Source organism: Mobula hypostoma, chromosome 26 (genome assembly GCF_963921235.1).
Source record: "Mobula hypostoma chromosome 26, sMobHyp1.1, whole genome shotgun sequence".
In the NCBI taxonomy this organism is placed as follows: Eukaryota; Metazoa; Chordata; class Chondrichthyes; order Myliobatiformes; family Myliobatidae; genus Mobula; species Mobula hypostoma.
Genome location: NC_086122.1, coordinates 2507329 through 2531209, shown reverse-complemented (window position 1 = coordinate 2531209; position 23881 = coordinate 2507329). Strand labels below are relative to the sequence as shown.

At 40.6% G+C, this 23881-nt stretch overlaps 1 protein-coding gene across 7 annotated transcripts in view; it reads right to left on the bottom strand.

Annotated features, from left to right (window-relative positions):
• LOC134338213 (adhesion G protein-coupled receptor B2-like) overlaps nucleotides 1–23881 on the bottom strand; it is a 1212788-nt gene that overhangs the window by 812186 nt on the left and 376721 nt on the right. For all 7 annotated transcript variants that reach the window (XM_063033890.1, XM_063033884.1, XM_063033886.1 and 4 more), the window contains one exon: nucleotides 5773–5937. In XM_063033890.1, the coding sequence (XP_062889960.1) occupies nucleotides 5773–5937 (165 nt within the window). The remainder of the gene's footprint in view (nucleotides 1–5772; nucleotides 5938–23881) is intronic.

Here is a 23881-nt window from a genome sequence, read left to right as displayed (position 1 = left end):
CCGGTAGTGCTGAGGAAACAGAGAGTCTGCAGAGAGACTTGGATAGATTGGAAGAGTGGGCAAAGAAGTGCCAAATGAAATACAATGTTTGAAAGTGTATGGTTATGCACTTTGGCAAAAGAAATAAACGGGCAGACTATTTAAATGAGAAGAGAATTCAAAGTTCTGAGATGCAATGGGACTTGGGAGTCCTCGTACAGGATACCCTTAAAGGCATGGACAGAGTGGATGTGGCAAAGTTGTTTCCCATGATGGGGGAGTCTAGTACGAGAGGGTATGACTTCAAGATTGAAGGGCACCTGTTCAGAACAGAGATGCGAAGAAATTTTTTTAGCCAGAGGATGGTGAATCTATGGAATTTGTCGCCACGGGTGGCAATGGAGGCCAAGTCATTGGGTGTATTTAAGGCAGAGATTGATAGGTATCTGAGTAGCCAGGGATTCAAAGGTTATGGTGAGAAGACGAGGGAGAGGGACTAAATGGGAGAATGGATCAACTCATGATAAATTGGTGGAGCAGACTCGATGGGCCGAATGGCTGACTTCTGCTCCTTTGTCTTATGGTCTTATGGTCTTAATGTAAATTCTCTTTATCAGCCTTAGTTGAATTTGGACATGAATCTAAATAACTTTTTTCTTTTGTTTCCACACAGCCACAAGCAACATTGCGACAAGAATGTGACAGTCAGCGATTACAAAGACAGACTAATCATCATCCCAAACTAGTCGTTCCAATCCAAATCAGCCCTTCTCTCGATTTCTACAAGTAATTATCTTGAAGAGGGAGATGTTACTGACTGGTTGTTGTTCCTAACAACATCTTGAAAATTCTACAGTAAAGACACGCAGTTACAAAACTCAACAATACATCTGGAGCACAACTGTGTGCTTGGAAGTCAGGGGTAAGTTTTTTGCACAGAGTGTGGTGAGTGCATGGAATAGGCTGCCAGCGACGGTGGTGGAGGCGGGTACGATAGGGTCTTTTAAGAGACTCCTGGACAGGTACATGGAGCTTAGAAGAAGAGGGCTATGAACAACCCTAGGTAATTTCTAAGGTAAGGACATGTGCGGTACAGCTTTGTGGACTGAAGGGCCTGTATTGTGCTGTAGGTTTTCTATGTTTCTAACTATTTAAATAGTTTACCGAAGAACAATGGCCAATCAGTGAAAGTCAGCCTAGGACTGGTTGTCAGATGACCAATAGCTGATGATTGTTTCGTTTCGTCATAACACCTCCCTCTAACTATAACATCTTCTTCAACTTTGACTGGCCTTCCATCAATGAGGTATTGGAGATATGCTGAAGAAGATCTGCAGCTATTTCTGCTCTGATCTTGTTGACCGTAGCTTTCAGATCTTCAGCAGCATCCAATTCAACTCAGCTGACTTCACAATAACTGAAATTACAGCCATAACTGCATCTTCATTTTCAGTAACTTACTGATTCATAACTCTGCAGAAGGCAACTGCTTGGCCAAGTTCATGGGTTGATGTATACTCGATTTCGAAATCATATGTTGATAACTTGTTGCCCTCCTTTGTAGGCAGTTAGCTGTATACACCAGGATGCCTTTCTTGAATCTGAAGATGAACACCAGTAGCTTGTGATCAGCGAGGAGAGTGAAGCATTTGCCATAAAGCATGTTGTGGAATTTCTTCACAGCAAAGATGAATCCCTTCTCAATTTGTCCGCAGTTCTTTTCTGCTGCGGCCAGTGATCTGGTTGCATGCATGACAGCTTTTTCAGAACTTTTTCAGGGAAGATGGGATATGTGGTTGGACACATCCATCGTGATGACAGTTGGCAACTCTATGTTGAAATGTATTAGAGAAGTCAATGGCAGTATATTCTTCACATGATCAAAAGCCTCTTGGCATTGTTTGGACCATTTCCATGTGACACCATTATTGAACAGGGCATTGACTGGCTCCCTCAGACAGTACATTGCTGGGAGAGGTGCTGAGTAATGTTTGATCATGTCCAAAAATGATTGTAATGGGCTGACATCTGGTAGTGGAGGAACCCTTAAGACAGCAGCAATTTTTTCAGGATCTGGGCAATGATGAAACCCAAATACTTGATGGAAGACATCAGGAGATTGCATTTTCTGCATGAAGTTGCAATCTACAGTCTTGTAGTTTGTTCAAAATGTGATTCGGGCATTGGCATTGTTCTGTCTGATCCATGCACATCACAATGATGTTGTTGAGGTTATCAGCAACACTATTAATAATACCCAGATAGGCAGGTGGAGGAAGGAAACAAACCTAAAAATCATTTAAGTTAGAGTCAGAAAGTTATACAACTCAAAAGGGCCCTTAGGCCAAATTCATGCATGCTCATCAGGATGCCTACCTGAGCTGATCTGAGGTGCATCAGACTTTCTGGAGTCATCCGTACCTAAAGGTAGTGGAGGCCAGATCACTAGAAATATCTAAGGTAAACACAGATTTAAAAACAATTGGATGTTTGAGGAATTAAGGAAATGAGGAATTGGCACAGGAGAGGAGCTGAGGCCAGCATACATCACCATTGTCATATGAATGGCAGGCAGTCTAGAGAGACTGAGTGGCTTATTCTTTCTCCTATTTTCTGTCCTTGTGGGCGGACAATCTTTTATTGGCAATGGTAGTTGCCAGACCGTTGAGTGAATATTTGTAATTTGTCATTCATCATTGAAGTTAATGTCTTGCTGCAGGTTGACACTGATTGCCTCTTCTTTGGAGTCTCAGTGGTCATTAGTTGAACCACAGGGCAATTAATAGAATGTTCAAAGAGCTTCCCTTTGTTGCAACTTGCTAGATTCAACTTTTTCTGTTTCCTTGTCCTCCATTTGGGTGGGAAGCAAAGCTTTATTCTATTTCTGGTGTGATAGCAATAGATACAATAGATGATGATGATGAATCAGGAGACATTACAGGACAACTCCCGACAGGCCCAGACAATAAAATGAACCATTCATCTTGATATATACAGCAGATCCTAAGAAGTTCATGGGTTTTATGATCTTTACATACCCAGGCAGATGGAACTCATGGACAGAATGGCTAGAACGCTCCCATAACTTGTGGCAGAACTCCATAACATAACGAAAAGTCTTAGATCCAGATACATTGCTGCGTGGAAATATAGAGATGACTGTGTTCCTAAAGCTTCATCAGGGTTGGGCCCTCCTAATCAGAACTCTTTTTTCTTTCCACTTGTGCCACTTAGTGCCTGCTGGGCAGATCCAAGTCTCACCCCCAATGATACTAGTGGCAGTTCCACTAAAGTATAGCATTGCAGTTAGAGAAATGCTATTACAGCACCATCTGTCAATAACTGTTTTTTTGCTTTAATTATTAAGATAATGATATTCAGCTTGCTATTTACCTGTAATTTCTTCTGCATGGTCCACATTTTGAGTAGTTTGATATATGCAGCCCAATGTAGCAGAATGAGTTTGAAAAAGTTATGCAAGGTATGTACATTCCATGCCCTGCCCACACATTGTATGGGCACAGAATTGTACTGTGTATAAATGTGCTAATCATGAACTACAATCAATTTTGTGAACAAAAGGGCGCCCACAGCACATAAAATAACATAAGTTATGGAAACAAATTTCTGTTTTGCAACAGCAGCAGCTAAAACTAATTAGGAACGAAGAAAGTTCTTTGCTCTACTTTCTTGATGTGAATTGCATGAGCCTAATTGCATCTGAGAACTTGCTTCATGGATCACTAATAATTTATTTAACAAATTATAGATATTTTTGGTTATGATCTATTGAAATAGAGATAATAGAGATGATTAATAATAAGGGTGTATGGATTTATGATGGAGGAATTCACTGAGGTAATTCACAAAGCACTGAAATTCTCGGTGTGACTGAGGTATTACTGAAATCATAACTACAAACCAAACCAATGTTCCATTGCAGCTTACGAGAGGGAATTAGATAAACCTGTGGTAAAGCAAAATTTGCAACTACAGAAAAAGGGTGTAGGTAAAGATATGGAACCTGTGAGGTAGAGTACTGGCATTAATACAGAGAAGTAAGTATTCTTGTATGCTGTACCATTCTTAGAATCTGCAATTTTATTCTTTGAGTGCAAAAACACTGCAAATTAATGTAAATGTGAAATTAAAACAAAAATGCTGCAAGTATCTTGCAGATTATGCAAGATCTATGGAAAGGGGAATAAATTTAGCTTAATGATCTTTCATCAGAACTAGCAGACTTAGACATTTTTAACCATGTAATTGCTTAAAGTTAGTTAGCATATTGCCCCTAGACAAGAGTGACCAATATCCTGTTCCTTCTGGTCATAGACTGGATCATGGAAACATCTGCAGCATAGAAAAGGAATGGGATCCAGTGGATCCTATGGAAACAACTGGACAACTTGGACTTCACTGATGATACAGCTCTCCTATCCATACCCACAAGCAGATGTAGGAAAAAAACAACAGAGTTGCCAACAACATCAGCACAAGTTGGCCTTTACATGTTCATAGGAAAAACTAAACTCCTCAAGATTAACTCAACCTTCGTCGACCCAGTCACTCTCGAGGAGCCTACCTGGGTAGTGTCAGTGATGGACAGGGTGGCACTGATGCAGATGTCAAGGTGAGGATCAGCAAAGCTAGGGCACCCTTCATCCAGTTCAAGAATATCTGGAGCTGCAAGGAGCTGTCACAACAAACTAAGATCAGGCTTTTCAGCTTCAACATGAAGTCAGTTCTTCTGTACAAAGCAGAGACTTGGAATATACCAAAGATTAGCATGAGGAAAGTACTGCACTTTAGTAAAGCTGTCTGAGAAAAATCCTCCAGAAGTCATCAGGCACACCAATCTATAGCAGAGAACACACCAGCTACCAGCAGAAGATGAATGAAGGGAAAGAAGATAGGGATGATAGGAAATACACTGGGTATGCCAAGTACCAACATCACCAGGCAAGCACCAACATGGAATCCCCAGGGAAAGCAGAACAGAGGTCAGCCAAAGAACACTTGGTGACTCAGCCTTGAAGTTGACACCAAGAAGATGGGCTTCACTTGGGGACAATTTGAAAGACAGGCCCAAGACAGAGGACTCTGGGTAATTGCTTAAAAGAATATTTTAATTCCTATGTCAACATTTCCTTAAATTCTAATATATTTATAATGTCTGCTAGTTCTGATTAAAGAGTCATTGACCTGAGACAAACTGCTTTCTCAACAGAAAAGCTTCCTGAATATTTCAAGCATCGACTATTTTTACTTCCCTTAACTGCAAACAGCGTTCAGTAAACTATCATTCGTCTCCATTCAAGGAAATTACAAAATATAATCTTCAAAATCTTCAAAATCTTTTTTTTTCAAATATAATATCAAAATAACATGAACATAATTATTACTCTTTTCAAACCTGGATTCAAGACCTTCTCAGAGAAAGGATATCAAGACTGCTAGTCCCTAAAGGTTATCAGCTGGTGTCCCCTGTGATTGGTTAACACACATAATATGGCACTGTTTTCTATCTTATTTCATCCTTAAATCTGTAATCAAAATGATCAAATCAGAATTTGTACAAATATGTAAGAAATCTAATTTGTCCCAGATTAAAGCGTTTTAATCAGTATTTCACTATGAGATCAATTGTTGCAATATTTCAGCAGACAATTCAACTAACTTTAGTTTCTTAGTGCCATCATCCTCACTACAGAAATGACAAAATAAATTGATCCTGCCATCACAAAAAATAATTTTGAAGAGGCATACGGTTAAAGTAAGTGTTATACCAACCAGGGCAAAGAGCAATGTTGCAGAGCTTGGTTTGCAGCTCTGGGCCCTGACACGATTTCCCTCCATGCTGTGGAGCAACGCACATCCGAGATCTGCTTCTTGATCCTCTCCCACAGGTAACTGAGCACAAACTCCATGGCGACCACTCCTCCCACAGACCATGTACTACAACACAGTGTAAATCACACGAGAGATCTGTCACCACAGAATGCTAAAATAACAAATCAAAGTCTTTTACTCTGAGGATGACAGACCTACTACAGTATCAAATAGTTATTTTACCTTCTAGCCAGGTTCTTATAGTAATGATAATTATCGGCAAGTCAAAGGAATGTAAACTTCCTGTTGTCATTTAAACTTTATTCAATTAAATTTCAACATTACTGACTAAATTTGAATGATTTCAGTGGAGAGTCATGCTCAGAGTGCTTATTATCCAACTTGCACTCCTTTCAACTTAATTAGTGGGAGCAGAGATTATTGAAGTTACTGTGTTATATTTGAAGGCATCATTATCTCCAGTCCAGTATATCTCAGACAACAATGAAAAGATGTCATGAAATTCCGAGTTGTAGTATGATTTTAGCTATTTTTAAAATCATCTACCACAATTGATCAAAATGAAATTATATCACTATTATAACTACATCAATAAATGCTTGTTCAAGATTTCCAAAACAAGGTCACAGTCACAACATTAATTTGAGACAACAAGGAGGTACTGGGAGTCTAAATAAAATAGACCACTAAAACAGGTGAATTGTAATGATAAATTAGCACATTCATTGCTTACAATATATAACAGCTGCACAGAATATCTACAACACAGCAGGAGGCCATTCACAAGGTCAAGTTTGTAAGAGAAATCCTGCCACCCTTACTCCCCTTCCCTCTTTTCAAATTCTCCAGGTTCAGAAACTTATTCTTATCCCTTGTGAACCTCCACCTTTATTACCCCTGACAATTCATTCCAGACCCTCATCATAAAACTGAAAAGTTTTTCTTTCTGTCATTTGTGGATTATTTGCCTTCATTTTATGTCCCTTAATCACCATAAACGTTTATACAAGTTCAACTTCAACTTCAACTATATGCATGTATATTTTCATGATTTTAAATAACCCTTTAGGAGGAAAAGAGCAGTTTCCATGATCAGCTGCATAACTAAACTCCATCATTCTTGAAATTGTTTCAACAAATTTCTTCTGCGCCCTCTCTTAAAGTGCAGTACTCAGAACTGTAAACAATATGATAATTGTGGAAGAACTAATGCTTTTATAAAGGATACTGTAACTTCCTTGCTCTTGATCTCAATGCCTTTACCTTCGCAATCCCATTTCGCAACCTACTTTGCCATTTTCAAAGGTCTGTGCACATAATGGGGGAACACCCACACATTGCACCAGGAGAACATACAGAGTCATTCTGTGAGGCATCTTTTACATCTTCCCCATGGAACGCATGAGTTTCCCCCAGGTTGTCTAGTTTCCTCCACAGTCCAAAGACATAGCGGGTAGGTTAATTGACCACTGTAAATTGTCCTGAGATTAGGTTAGGGTTAATTGGGGTTGGGGGGTTACTGGGGCATCACGGCTCGAAGGGATTGAGGGGCTTATTCTGCACTGTCCCACTAAATAAATAATAACTAAATGCCATGGTCTCTTTGTTCTTATTCCTCATTTATAATTATCGCCCCTCGTTTATATTGTCTATTTCACTCTTCCTCCAAAAATGCAATGCCTCACTTTTCTGAACATCAACTTTCATCTGCCATTCCGTCATCCTGGTGAAGTCCATGAGGTCTACTGCAATTCACCACGAAAAATGTTCTGTTGTTTATAGATCTTGAATATGCATGCTGTATAGACAAGTTCAAATTATTAATATATATTTAAAAAACACAGTGGTCCTAGAACAAATCTCTAGGGAACTACTGCTACTCAGAAGATTTTAAACCAGAGTAGTGGGGTTGGAGACCAGAGCAATATGTCAGCAGGCGGAAGGATTTATGGGAAACAAAACTCTATGAGCGGTAAGTCTGAAAGGAAGGACAGGATAAGAATGTGTTTGGACCAATGGATTGAAGTGTGTTTACTTCAATGAAAGGAATATTATGGATAAAATAGAAAGAGCTTGAATCAGTACGTGGAAGTATGATGTTGTGGCCATTACGGAGACATGGTTACAAGAGAGCCAGGACTGTCAGATCAACATTCCTGGTTTTAATGGCTTGCAAAGATAAAGAAGGTAATAGAGATGGTGGACTTGCATTACTAATCGGGGAGAATGTTACAGTTACCCTTGGCGAAGGTATACTAGAGGATTTAAGTAATTCTCTTACTATCTCTTCTTTCAGTTAGTCCTGATGAAGGGTCTCGGCCCGAAACGTCGACTGTACCTCTTCCTATAGATACTGCCTGGCCTGCTGCGTTCACCAGCAATTTTTATGTGTGTTGATTGGATAAACCAGGGTCATTTTCACTGGAGTATCAGAATCTAAGGGGATTCTGGATAGAAGTATATAAAATTATATGACACATGGATCATCAGAGTCTCTTTTCTCAGGTGGATATGTCAAAGGTGAGAGGAGAAAAGCTGAATTGAGTTCTACGAGACATTTTTTTTGACATAGAGAATAGTGGGTGCCTGGAAGTCACTGCCTTGGAAGCTGATGGAAGCAGATACAACACTTACTTTTAAGAAACTTTTTGACAGACGTATGAAAATGCAAGGATCATGTGCAGGTAGAGAGATTTAGTTTAATTTGACATCATGTTCAGCACCAGCATCATCGGCTGGAGAGCCTTTCCTGTGCTTTGTTGTGTAATTGCGCTGGACAAAACCGCTCAATCTGTTATAAAATAATCCCCATGTTGCTGTCTATTTGCTGCTGTTTAGTTTATTTTCTGGCCATTCTGCCGCACCTCCTTTTATTCCATCTGCTTCAGTGTGGGTGGTAAACCTCGAGCCGGCAGCGTTTCACATGTCTGTTGTCATTTAGATATTCTTATACACATCAACTGCGGTTTCCTTATCCACTCTCTTTGATTGGTCTGTAGTTAATGGGTTTTACCCTATATTCCTTTTTTGAATAAAGATGTAATTCTTCACTTTTCCAATCCTCTGGTACTGCTGTGGATCTAAGATATTTAGATAATCATGCCCAGGGAATGTCTGATTTCTTATTTTCCTCAACATCCCATCAGCACCAAGTAACTTATCTACCTTATGTACAGATAGCCTTTTTCATACCATCTTAAACTATGCAGAAATAGAACAACAGCTTCATTTTTAAGAACATCTTCCTTGAACAGCCCCCAACTCCACACTGCCCACTTCACTACCCAAGAGCCACAAACAGAACTATCATGGTAGGCCCATGTTTCTACCTGCTCATGCCATACTGAACTTATTTCTACATACTATTCACTGATACTTAATGAAGGTGCACAGCTACCTTGAGTATACCTCCTCCCACCAGATCTCTTTAAGGACAATATCCCTTTTTCTCTATTTCTCTGCCTCAGCGGCATCTATTTTCAAGATGAGGTTTTCCTTTCTATCATATCTGAAATGTACTGACTTATTAGGAAATGCGACATCCCTCTACTGTGGTTGATGGAGTCCTTTTTCATATTTCCTTCATTTCCTACTCTCATCCTGCCTCCCTCCCCCAAACAAAACAGAGATAGTGTTCCCTTGGTCATTGACATTTCCCTGATCAGCCACCAGCACTTTATAAAAACCTAAGACATAGGAGCAGAATTAGGCCATTCAGACCATGAAGTCTGCTCCACCATTCCATCATGGCTGATCCCGGATCCCACTCAACTGCCTTCTCACCATATCTTTTAATGCCCGGACTGATCAGGAAATGATCAACTTTCACCTTAAATATACGCACAGACTTGGCCTCCACCACAATCTGTGGCACTACGCTCTGGCTAAAAAAAAAACTGTTTATCTCTGTTCTAAAAGGTCACCTCTTAATTTTGAGGCTGTGCCCTCTAGTTCTGGATACCCCTACTAAAGGAAACATGCTCTCCACATCCACTCTACCTAGTCCTTTCAACATTCAGTACATTTCAATGAGATACCCCTGCATTCTTCTAAATTCCAGCGAGGGCTAAAGCTGAAAAACGCTCCTCATATGTTAACCCCTTCATTCTTGGATTCATCCTTGTGAACCTCCTCTGGACTCTCTCCAATGACAACACATCCTTTCTGAGATATGGGACACAAAACTGTTGATAATACTCAAATGTGGCCTGACTAGTGTCTTATAAAGGATCAGTATTATTTCCTTCATTTTATATTCTATTCTCCTTGAAGTAAATGCCAACATTGCACTTGCCTTCTTTACCACAGACTCAACCTGTAAATTAACCTTCCGGGAGTCTTGCATGAGGACGCCTAAGTCCCTCTGCACCTCTGACATTTGAACCTTCTCCCCACTTAGATAATAGTCAGTACTATTCTTCTTTTTAACAAAATGCATTATCATACATTTCCCAACACTGTACTCCAACTGCCACTATTTTGTCCATTCTTCCAATTTTGCTGCAATTGTATTGCTTCTTCAGCCTATCTTGGTATCATCCACAAACTTTGCCACAAAGCCATCAATTCCATTATCCAAATCATTGGCAAACAATGTGAAAAGTAGCAGTCCCAATACTGACCCCTGAGGAACATGACTATTCACCAGCTGCCAACCAGAAAAGGCCACTTTTATTCCCATTCACTGCCTCCTACCTGTCAGCCATTCCTCTATCCATGCCTGTATCTTTTCTGTAACGCCATATGACTTCATCTTGTTAAGTGGCCTCATGTGTGGCACCTTATCAAATGCCTTCTGGAAATCCAGACATGATTTCCCTTCACAGAAACTAAGCTGACTCTGACGTATTTTATCATTAAAGTACCTCATCCTTAATAATAGACTCCAACACTTTCCCAAGCACTGAGGTTAGGCTAACTGGCCTATAACACCCTTTCTTTTGCCTTCCTCCTTTCTTCAAGAGTGGAGTGACATTTTCAATCTCCCAGTCCTCTGGGACCATGCCAGAATCAAGTGATTCTTGAAAGATCATAACCAATGCATCTGCAATCTCTTCAGCAACCTCTCTCGGGACTCTAGCAGGTAGTACATTTGGCCCATGTGACTTATCCACTTTAAGACCTTTCAATTTTCCTAGCAATTGTTCCTCATCACAAGCATCATTTTCCAGTGGTCCAGAAGCAACTCTCACTTCCCTTTTACTCTTTATATAACTAAAAAAGACTTTTGGTATCCTGCTTTACATTATTGGCTAGTTTGCCCTCATATTGCATTTTTTCCCTTATAGTTTTTTTAGTTGCCTTTTGTTAGATTTTCAAAGCTTCCTAATCTACCAACTTTCCACTCACTTTTGATACCTTATAAGTGTGAAGTGGTTCATTTTGGTAGGTCAAATATGATGGCAGAATATAGTATTAATGGTAAGTTTCTTGGCAGTGTGGAGGATCAGAGGGATCTTGGGGTCCGAGTCCATAGGACGCTCAAAGCAGCTGCGCAGGTTGACTCTGTGGTTAAGAAAGCATACGGTTCATTGGCCTTCATCAATCGTGGAATTGAATTTAGGAGCCGAGAGGTAATGTTGCAACTATATAGGACCCTGGTCAGACCCCACTTGGAGTATTGTGCTCAGTTCTGGTCACCTCACTACAGGAAGGATGTGGAAGCTATAGAAAAGGGGCAGAGGAGATTTACAAGGATGTTGCCTGGATTGGGGAGCATGCCTGATGAGAACAGGTTGAGTGAATTTGGGCTTTTCTCCTTGGATTGACGGAGGATGAGAGGTGACTTGGTAGAGGTGTATAAGATGATGAGAGGCATTGATCGTGTGGATAGTCAGAGGCTTTTTCCCAGGGCTGAAATGGTTGCCACAAGAGGACACAGGTTTAAGGTGCTGGGGAGCAGGTACAGAGGAGATGTCAGGAGTAAGTTTTTTACTCAGTGAGTGGTGAGTGCATGGAATGGGCTGCTGGAAATGGTGGTGGAGGTGAATACGATAGGGTCTTTTAAGAGACTTTTGGATAGGTACATGGAGCTTAGAAAAATAGAGGGCTATGGGTAAGCCTAGTAATTTCTAAGTTAGGGACATGTTCGGCAGAACTTTGTGGGCCAAAGGGCCTGTATTGTGCTGTAGGTTTTCTATGTTTCTATGCCCTTCCCTTGGCTTTTATGCAGTCCATAACTTCCTTTGTCAACAGCAGTTACCTACCACTGCCATTTGAGAACTTCTTCTGTGGGACATATCTATCCTGCACTTTGTAAACTATTCTCAGAAACTTCAGCCACCTCTGCTCTGCTGTTATCTCCACCAGGATCGTCCTTCAGTCCACATGGGCAAGCTGCTCTCTCATGCCTCTATAATCCCCTGGATTCCATTGCGACCCTGATACATCTGACTTATTTTGCATTTATTTAGTTATATATATCCTTGTAATTTATAGTTCTTTTTAATAAGTACTGTACTGTGCTGCTGGCACAAAACAACAAATTTCACGACACACACCAGTGACGTTAACCCTGATTCCAATTCTGATTCTGGCTTTGTCTGCCTGTCATCCCTATGCGTAACGTAATGTGTCTCCTATCCTCTTGCCCATTTGATTTCATGCGGCCAGTCTCCACCCTCTCATCTAGTTCCACTAATGATCTGCCTTACTCATCAGATTCCATTAGCTGCAGCAACTTGTATCTCCACTATCACCTTGCAGCCTTTCTATGTACCTTTACTTCCCCCTCCCCCAGCTGCCCCTTCCCTCAGCTTCTCTTACTTGAGCTGGGTTAAGTATAAGTGTTGGGATGTTATGTTGAAGTTGTATTAGACATTGATGAGGCCAACTTTGAGATATTTGGTCAACTACCCACAGGAAAGATGTAAATAAGATTTAAAGAGTACAGAGAAAATTTGCTGAGACTGCAGGACCTGACTTAAGAGGAAAAATTGAAAAAGAACTTTATTGCATAGAATGTAAAAGACTGAGGGGAGATTTTATAGAGATATACAAAATTATGAGGGGTATAGATAGGGTAAAGATAAGCAGGCTTCTATCACTGAGGTTGGGTGAGACTACAACTAGAGGTCATTGGTTATGGGTGAAAGGTGAAATATTTAAGAGGAATGTAACTTAAGTTAATTAAACCCAAAATGTAACGTTAGAAAGCTCCACTTGCAGAGGGATGAAAATGAGGTTTACCAATTTTAAAAAAGAGAGAACTTGTGAGAAAATAAGCTATGTGAGAATGAAGTGTGGACAAGTGACAGAAACACGGCAAAATAACTAAAGATACAAACTGTTCAAAGTGGAATTTGTAGTTAGTTAAGAAAATCCTCAGGGTGAATCCCTTGGAGGAGAGACAATAGTGTTAAAAAGTTTATTGAAGATCTGCATGATGGGTTGGTAAATTGGATGAGTAAATATGCAGATGATACCAAGATAGGTGCTGTTGTGGATAATGAAGTAGGTTTTCAAAGCTTGCAGAGAGATTTAGGCCAGTTAGAAGAGTGGGCTGAAAGATGGCAGATGGAGTTTAATGCTGCTAAATGATGTGAGGTGCTACATTTTGGTAGGACTAATCAAAATAGGACATACATGGTAAATGGTAGGGCATTGAACACTGCAGTAGAGCAGAGGGATCTAGGAATAATGGTGCATAGTTCCCTGAAGGTGGAATCTCATGTGGATAGGGTGGTGAAGAAAGCTTTTGGTATGCTGGCCTTTATAAATCAGAGCATTGAGTATAGGAGTTGGGATGTAATGTTAAAATTGTACAAGGCATTGGTGAGGCAAAATTTGGAGTATTGTGTACAGTTCTGGTCATTGAATTATAGGAGAGATGTCAAGAAAGTAGAGAGAGTACAGAGAAGATTTACTAGAATGTTATCTGGGTTTTATCACCTAAGTTACAGAGGAAGGTTGAACAAGTTCGGTCTTTTCTCTTTGGAGTGTAGAAGCTTGAGGGGGGACTTGATAGAGGTATTTAAAATTATTAGGGGGATAGATAGAGTTGTCGTGGATAGGCTTTTTCCATTGAGAGTAGGGGAGATTCAAATAAGAGGACATGAGCTGAGAGTTAAAGGGCAAAAGTTTAGGGGTAACATGAGGGGGAACTTCTTTACTCAGAGAGTGGTAGCTGTGTGGAATGAGCTTCCAGCGGAAGTGGTTGAGGCAGGCTCGATGTTGTTTAAAGTTAAATTGGATAGATATATGGACAGGAAAGGAATGGAGGATTATGGGCTGAGTGCAGGTCGGTGGAACTAGGTGAGAGTAAGCATTCAGCATGGACTAGAAGGGCCGAGATGGCCTGTTTCAGTGCTGTAATTGTTATATGGTTATATGGTTACAGATATAACAAGCACCAGTTATAGCAAGACAATATCAGCAGCGAGTGTCCAAGATCTCTTCAGTGTAACTGGGGATTGGTTAAGTTAAATCATACCAAGGGATTCGGTGAGATCAAACAGTTTTACTGATCAGAGTGTATAATTTGTGTGTGAAATATGTTTAGGAGTGCTGTAACTGAGAAATGTTTAGAAATGACAATATGATATTGAGTTATTTTGAAATAGAAAAAAGATTACACGTAAGAACCTACGGATTGTAGTCCTGTGGTATACAGATCAGGTTCTTTTTATATAAGTTTTAGGATTCAACTTTCTTTGAATGGCTCCCTATTTCATGCAATGAACTAAGAAACAAGATGGCGAGCTATCGAAGAGCTAGTGCGGGAACAAAATATTCATGACATAGAGGATTTAATATGGTTGGATGTATAAGTCCTGATGAGTAAAATCTAAGTATCTGAAGTTGATTTTCTGGAAAATATGATTACTTTTGCCAAGACTTTGATAAATTACTGAATGAGATTTTCCTCATTTAAAAGTTGTGATGTTGGAGAATTTGTCGCTAAAGGAGTTAATCTGTGTGTGTATATGTTTGGTGTTGAATTTGAATTTGTAGTCAAGACATACTGACCTGGAACTGAAACTGAAGTTAAGCATAATACTTAAGAATAGGAATTCGATTAGTTTCTTAACTAACTAGGGATAAATAAAAAGGCAAATGTTAGTCGGTATACCTTTAAATAGGGAATAACACAAGATGGAATTAGTTAGAGAAATTGGAGTAATAAAGGTTATTATAATGAATCTCACTGAATCTAACTAAAAAGGAATTTGGTTTTTGTTGACATATGAGATTTGGAACCGAGGACAGAATGTTGGAATTTTGAATTGTTCTTGCTCATGTAAATATTTTGTCTTTATTGCTATTTTTCATAAACAAAACTTAGTTCCAGAAGTGTATGCTTTCTATTTACTGCCTCCTTCTGATACCTAGAGCTTCTGATAGCCTACTAGCACCTGGTGTAGTACTAAGTAATTTGATTTCCTCATAAAGAGTGCAGCGCCCAGTCATACAAGACAAGCACCACACAGGTGTTAGTGGAACATGAGGAGAAACTTCTTCACTCAGAAGGCGGTGAGAGTGTGGAAGTGAGCTGACATTGCAGTGGTGAATTTGATTTTGATTTCAATGTTTAAGAGAACTTTAGGTAGGTACATGGATGGGTGGGATACGGAGGGCTATGGTTCAGGTGCAGGTCAATGGGACTAGGCAGTTTAAATGGTTCGGCATACACTTGGTGAGCCAAAGGGCCTGTTTCTGTGCTGTAATTTTATATGACTGAGGAGATCCATCCATGGTAGATTGACTCGTTACATGTAGCACAGCCTTTTTTCAGAATGACTGCATCATCACAACACTGTCAGTCTACATTGGGTATTACCTGTGTTTGTTAGCAATCTACCTAGCTAACTGCTAGATATGCTGAGAAGATGCAGCCAAGAGCCTGGCATTCTTGGATCATTTCTGCTGAAAGTCAATGATCTTCCATTATTCGTGCTGCAGACACTGTGAAGTGAGGCATTTTGGTACCTGGGCAGGCAATGATATGGGAAAGGTAAACCAGAGCAGGAATGCTCAAATGTTCTTGTTGCTAGCTTATGCAATATGTGTTTTATAATTAATAATTTATGATTAATAATTTATGATTCATGATTTGGAAACAATAAGTAGTTGCAGAAATTCAACAGCAAACAGTAAAACTCAATTAGCAAACATACTCTAATTCTAAATAATCCTTTATGAATAAGAATCAGGTTTAATATCACTAGCATATGTTCATGAAATATGTTGTTTGCAGCAGCAGTGCATTGCAATATATAATAAAAAACTATAAATTACAATAAGAAATATATATATATGTATATGTGTGTGTGTGTGTGTGTGTGTGTGTGTATATATATATATATAAATAAATATATATATGTATATACTGTATATAATGTTTATCTTACTGTACATACACTGTATTGTGCAAACCTCTTCGGCACATATATATTGCCACAGTGCCTAGGACTTTTGCACACTACTGTAGTAATTTTATGTATTGCACTGTACTGCTGCCACAGGAAAAAAAAACAAACTTCATGACATATGTGAGTGACGATAAACTTGATTCTGATTTGAGTCTCTGTTGTGGACTGAGAGTGGGAAGGGGGCAGGGAGAGGGGGATCATGGTTGGGAAAAAGGGAAGAGGGAGGAGAGGGAGCAGGAAATGCCAGAGAGACACTCTGTAATGATCAATAAACCATTTTTTAATGAAGTGACTTTACTTGGTATCTCAGAGCTGAGTGTGTCTGCACCTGAGCCACCCCGACCCCCCAGATCCCAGCCCCTGGCACTCGTTCACTACAACCTGTCCCACACCCCTACTATAGCACTCTATCCTCACCATTCCAGACATCCTTAGCTCCCGCCAGACTAACAAACCTGCTGTCCGCTCCACAATCACCAACATAGTACTGTACAAATTAAATTAGTACTGCAAAACGAGAGCAAAAGTTGAAACAAGATTTTATTTTGTTAAACTTGAAACTGCTCAAGCAACACACACAAAGTACTGCAGGAGTTCAGCAGCCATAGCCAAGCTATAGAAAGAGGACAGTCCCCCACTTTTCCTACGCTACATCGACAACTCCATTAGCGTTGCTTTCTGCACTCATGCGGAACTTGTCGACTTCATTCTCTTTGCCTCCAACTTCATCCTGCCCTCAAATATAACTGGTCTATTTCCGAAAACCTCTCTCCCCTTTCTCAATCTCTATGTCTCTATCTCTGGAGACAGCTTATCTATTGATGTCTATTATAAACCCACGGACTTTGACAAGGTGTCACACATAACAAGATAAGAGTCCATGGAATTACAGGAAAGTTACATATGTGGATAGAGCGTTGGCTGATTGACAGGAAACAGAGAGTGGGAATAAAGGGATCCTATTCTGGTTGGCTGCCGGTTTCCAGTGGTGTTCCACAGGGGTTCGTGTTGGGCCGCTTCTTTTTACATTGTACATCAACGATTTGGATTATGGAATAGATGGCTTTGTGGCCAAGTTTGCTGACGATACGAAGATAGGTGGAGGGGCCGGTAGTACTGAGGAAACAGAGAGTCTGCAGAGAGATTTGGATAGATTGGGAGAATGGGCAAAGAAGTGGCAAATGAAATATAATGTTGGAAAGTGTATGGTTATGCACTTTGGCAGAAGAAATAAATGGGCAGACTATTATTTAAATGGGGAAAGAATTCAAAGTTCTGAGATGCAACGGGACTTGGGAGTCCTCGTACAGGATACCCTTAAAGTTAACCTCCAGGTTGAGTCGGTGGTGAAGAAGGCGAATGCAATGTTGGCATTCATTTCTAGAGGAATAGAGTATAGGAGCAGGGATGTGATGTTGAGGATCTATAAGGCACTGGTGAGACCTCACTTGGAGTACTGTGGGCAGTTTTGGTCTCCTTATTTAAGAAAGGATATGCTGACGTTTGAGAGGGTACAGAGAAGATTCACTAGAATGATTCCGGGAATGAGAGGGTTAACATATGAGGAACGTTCATCTGCTCTTGGACTGTATTCCTTGGAGTTTAGAAGAATGAGGGGAGACCTCATAGAAACATTTCGAATATTGAAAGGCATGGACAGAGTGGATGTGGCAAAGTTGTTTCCCATGATGGGGGAGTCTAATACGAGAGGGCATGACTTAAGGATTGAAGGGCGCCCATTCAGAACAGAAATGCGAAGAAATTTTTTTAGCCAAAGGGTGGAAGGGTGGTAGGGTGGTGAATCTATGGAATTTTTTGCCACGGGCAGTAGTGGAGGCCAAGTCATTGGGTGTATTTAAGGCAGAGATTGATCTGTATCTGAGTAGCCAGGGCATCAAAGGTTATGGTGAGACGGCGGGGGAGTGGTACTAAATGGGAGAATGGATCAGCTCATGATGGAATGGTGGAGCAGACTCGATGGGCTGAATGGCTGACTTCTGCTCCTTTGTCTTATGGTCTTATGGACTCTCACAGCTCCCCGGACTATACCTCTTCCCACCCTGTTATTTGTAAAAATGCCATCCCCTTCTCTCAATTACTCTATCTCCACTGCATGTGCTCTCAGGATGAAGCTTTTCATTCCAGACAAAGGAGATGTCCTCCTTTTTCAAAGAAAGGGGCTTCCCTTCCTCCACCATCAATACTACCCTCAATCGGATCTCTTCCATTTCACACATATCTGTTCTAACCCCATCCTCCCACCATTGAAGGTATAGAGTTCCTCTTGTCTTCACCCTACCAACTTCGTCATCCTGCCCATTATTCTCCGCAACCTCTGCCATCTCCAACAGGATCCCACCACCAAGCACGTCTTCCCCTCCCCTCCACTTACAGCTTTTTGCAGTGATCACTCACTACGCAACTCCTTTGTCCAGTCATCCATCCCCACTGATCTCCCTCCTAGCACTTAAACTTGCAAGCAGAACAAATGTTACACCTGCCCCTACACCTTCTCCCTCACAACCATCCAGGTCCCCAAACAATCCTTCCAGGTGAGGAGACATTTCACCTGTGAGTCTATTGGGGTCATATACTGTGTCTGGTACTCCTGGTGTGGCCTCCTGTATATCGGTGAGATCCGATGTAGATTGGGAGAGCATTCTGCCGAACACCTACACTCCATCCCCCAGAAAAAGCAGGATCGCCATTTTAATTCCACTTCCTATTTTCATTCTGATATGTCTATCCATGGCCTCCTCTACTGTTGCAATGGAGAAACAACACCTTATATTCCGTCTGAGTAGCCTCCAACCTGATGGCAGGAACATCGATTTCACGAACTTCTGGTAATGGCACTCCCCCCCATTCCTTCACCAGTCTCCATCCCCTTTTCCCGCTCTCACTTTATCTCCTTGCCTGCCCATCACTTCCCTTTGGTGCTCCTCCCCCTTTTCTTTCCTTCCTGGCCTTCTATCCCCCATTCTCCAGCCCTGTATCTCTTTCACCAATCAACTATCCAGCTCTTTACTTCACTCCTGCACCTCCCCGTTTCACCAACACCTTGTGTTACTTCCTCCCCTGCCTCCACCTTTTAACTCTACACCTCATCGTTTTTTCTCCAGACCTGTTGAAGGGACTCGGCCCAAAACTTTGACTGTACTCTTTTGCACGGATGTTACTTGGCCTGCTGAGTCTCTCCCGCATTTTATGTGCGTTTCTTGAATTTTCTCACTGTGACTTGAAACTGCTCACCCTTTCCACTGCTGTTCTCTCAATAGGACTGGTGTGTGTTCCCTCAACCCTCTCTTCCTGAAGATAAGTTGGTGAGCAGTTCCACCAGTTACTGTTCAGCATTGTGAGTTAAGCAAGACCATTAGCTGGAATAGTAAGCTCTGAAACAGTAAAACTGGTTTCCAATTTGTGTAGCAACATAACTCGCATTACAATTGAAAGCTATCACTCAGCTGCAAAACTCGCATCAATCATCATCATAGTGATGAAAACTACCATTTGCAGTGTTATTAAATAAACCTTACTCAGAAAATCTTCCAAAAAGATTATGATTTCATCCAACACCACACGGCTCCAGACCTTATAACAGACTTGGTACAAACATGGACCAACGACCTTTATTCCGAAGGAGGTGAGAATACTCTTCTTGACATCAAGGCAGTTGACTTAATATGATGTCAAAGAGCCCTGGTACAACAAAAGTCAATAGACATCAGGGAAAAGAATGGTTGCAGTATTACTTCACATGGTTGTTGGGGGTCAATTATCCCAAACCCAAGAAATCAGTGCTCCAGTTCCCTCCCACCAGTTAAGTGAATTGGTCATTGTAAATTGTCCTGTGATTTAATTAGGTTTAAATCGGGTTTGTTGGGGTTCACTTGAGTGGCACGGCATGAAGGGCTGGAAGAGCTCCACGCTGTATTGCTAAACAAAATAAATAAATAAATAATGTTGCTCTCCAGATCTCTGCTCTGTGAGCGTGAAGTTAATGGAGTTCTTATTGTCACTAACAAAGTGGGATATCAATCTGAATAAAACTGGAAAATAACACACAGATACAAAACCATGACATATTGTAAAAACTATTCAACTCCATATTGGTTTATTTAAAGCCAATGAGTTCAAAGGTAAGGAGAGCCATTTGACCCATTTTGGTCCTGCCATTATGAGAAATGTTCCATTGCAGACTCAGGAAATAAATACAAGAGAACCCTTCCTCTTGCCTTCTCTGGGAGTGTTTTACATCCTTCCCAAATAAAAACCTTTAAATCTTCAATTTAAATATACCCAATGGCTTGGCCTTCAAAACAATCTATGGTGATGAATTCCACAGATTCACCATCTTCTCCTTATCTCTGGATAAAAATTGTTTATAATGCTATTAAAGGATTAGAGAAAAGTAGCCGTGATGTGTAATGCAAACAGCACAATCATGATTGGGAAAAACTGTTTAAAAATATGCCTTCAGAACAACAGCATTTTGTTTTGATATAATGTGACATCCTATAGCATGAAGTTCCTTAGATACACAGCTGTTACCTTATAGCTATATTGAACTCATGTGTCCCAGTTATACATATATCGAGAATTTAATATAAAGTTGGATTCCATCTATTTTTTTGTTTTCTCATATGAGAAATTCATTTATATTTCTATTTGGTTTTTCAAACTTGCCTCCTATCCATTGCCTCTATACACAATTCTTGCGACCTAACGCAATTAAGGATACCTCACACCCCAGTTATCCTCTCTTCTCCTTATCAAGCGTAAGATACAAAAACTTGAGAGCACGTATAAACTCAAAGACAGCTTCAATCCTGCTGTTAGCATTTCTTGAACAGACATCTCATTTGCTAAGAGCTGAACTCTTGTCCTTCCAATCTACGTTGTCATGACTTTTGCATTTAACTGTTTATCTGCACTGCATTTTCTCTGTAACTGCAACATTATTCTTGTTTTCTTTTTACTATCTAAAAGCCTTTTACTCTACCTCTAATAAACCAATACAATCCAGGAAGTGTAAGATGTTGCGAAATATCAGCTGTGAACCTCACCATCAGATTAGGGTGTGGCAATGGAGAGAGAAAAAATGAGATATCACAGATGGCCAATTTAAGAGTATTCGTAACCATTTTTGACACAGACTAAGAAGGTGAGAGACCTGACGATACAGAATTTGATAGAGCCTGGGAGTTCTCAGATAGAAGATGGGGTGCCTGTAGTGAAAGCCACAGACAGAGTGGAGCAGAATGGAGAATTAAAGAGCTGGGTATTTCTGACAGTTCTGCATATCGTTAATGGGTGACTTCAATCTACATATAGAAACCATAGAACCATAGAAACTACAGCACAGAAACAGGCCTTTTGGCCCTTCTTGGCTGTGCCGAACCATTTTCTGCCTAGTCCCACTGACCTGCACACGGACCATATCCCTCCATACACCTCCCATCCATGTATTTGTCCAATTTATTCTTAAATGTTAAAAAAAGAACCTGCATTTACCACCTCGTCTGGCAGATCATTCCATACTCCCACCACTCTCTGTGTAAAGAAGCCTCCGCTAATGTTCCCTTTAAACTTCTCCCTCCTCACCCTTAACCCATGTCCTCTGGTTTTTTTCTACCCTTGCCTCAGTGAAAAAAGCCTGCTTGCATTCACTCTATCTATACCCATCATAATTTTATATACCTCTATCAAATGTCCCCTCATTCTTCTACGCTCCAGGGAATAAAGTCCTAACCTATTCAACCTTTCTCTGTAACTGAGTTTCTCAAGTCCCGGCAACATCCTTGTAAACCTTCTCTGCACTCTTTCAACCTTATTTATATCCTTCCTGTAATTTGGTGACCAAAACTGAACACAATACTCCAGATTCGGCCTCACCAATGCCTTATACAACCTCATCATAACATTCCGGCTCTTATACTCAATACTTTGATTAATAAAGGCCAATGTACCAAAAGCTCTCTTTTCAACCCTATCTACCTGTGATGCTACCTTTAAGGAATTTTGAATCTGTATTCCCAGATCCCTCTGTTCCACTGCACTCCTCAGTGCCTTACCATTAACCCTGTATGTTCTACCTTGGTTTGTCCTTCCAACGTGCAATACCTCACACTTGTCTGTATTAAACTCCATCTGCCATTTTTCAGCCCATTTTTCCAGCTGGTCCAAGTCCCTCTGCAGGCTCTGAAAACCATCCTCACTGTCTACTACACCTCCAATCTTTGTATCAGCAGCAAATTTGCTGATCCAATTTACCACATTATCATCCAGATCATTGATATAGATGACAAATAACAATGGATCCAGCACTGATCTCTGTGGCACACCACTAGTCACAGGCCTCCACTCAGAGAAGCAATTCTCTACTACCACTCTTTAGCTTCTTCCATTGAGCCATTGTCTAATCCAATTTACCACCTCTCCATGTATACCTAGCGACTGCATATTCCTAACTAACCTCCCATGTGGGACCTTGTCAAAGGCCTTACTGAAGTCCATGTAGACAATATCCACTGCCTTCCTTTCATCCACTTTCCAGGTAACCTCCTCGAAAAATTCCAATAGATTGGTCAAACATGACCTACCACGCACAAAGCCATGTTGACTCTCCCTAATAAGTCCCTGTCTATCCAAACGCTTGTAGATTCTGTCTCTTAGTACTCCCTCCAATAACTTACCTACTACCGACATTAAACTTACCGGCCTGTAATTTCCTGGATTACTTTTCAATCCTTTTTTAAGCAACGGAACAACGTGAGCCACTCTCCAATCCTCCGGCACCTCACCTGTAGACAGTGACATTTTAAATATTTCTGCCAGGGCCCCTGCAATTTCAACACTAGTCTCCTTCAAGGTCCGAGAGAACACCCTATCAGGTCCCGGGGATTTATCCACTTTAATTTTCCTCAAGACAGCAAAGACCTCCTTCTTTTTGATCTGTACAGTTTCCATGATCTTACTACTTGTTTCTCTTAATTGCATAGACTTCATGTCAGTTTCCTTAGTAAATACAGACGCAAAAAACCTATTTAAGATCTCCCCCATTTCCTTTGGTTCCGCACATAGCCGACCACTCTGATCTTCAAGAGGACCAATTTTATCCCTTACGATCCTTTTGCTCTTAATATACTTGTAAAAGCTCTTTGGATTATCCTTCACTTTGACTGCCAAGGCAACCTCATGTCCTCTTTTAGCCCTTCTGATTACTTTCTTAAGTATTTTCTTGCACTTCTTATACTCCTCAAGCACTTTATTTACTCCCTGTTTCCTATACATGTCATACAACTCCCTCTTCTTCTTTATCAGAGTTGCAATATCCCTTGAGAACCAAGGTTCCTTATTCCTATTCACTTTGCCTTTAATCCTGACAGGAACATACAAATTCTGCACTCTCAGAATTTCTCCTTTGAAGGCTTTCCACCTACCGATCACATCCTTGCCAGAGAACAACCTATCCCAATCCACGCTTTTTAGATCCTTTCTCATTTCTTCAAATTTGGCCTTCTTCCACTTAAGAACCTCAACCCGAGCACCAGATCTATCCTTGTCCATGATCAAGTTGAAACTAATGGTGTTATGATCACTGGAACCAAAGTGCTCCCCTACACAGACTTCTGTCACTTGTCCGAACTCGTTTTCTAACAGGAGATCCAATATTGCAT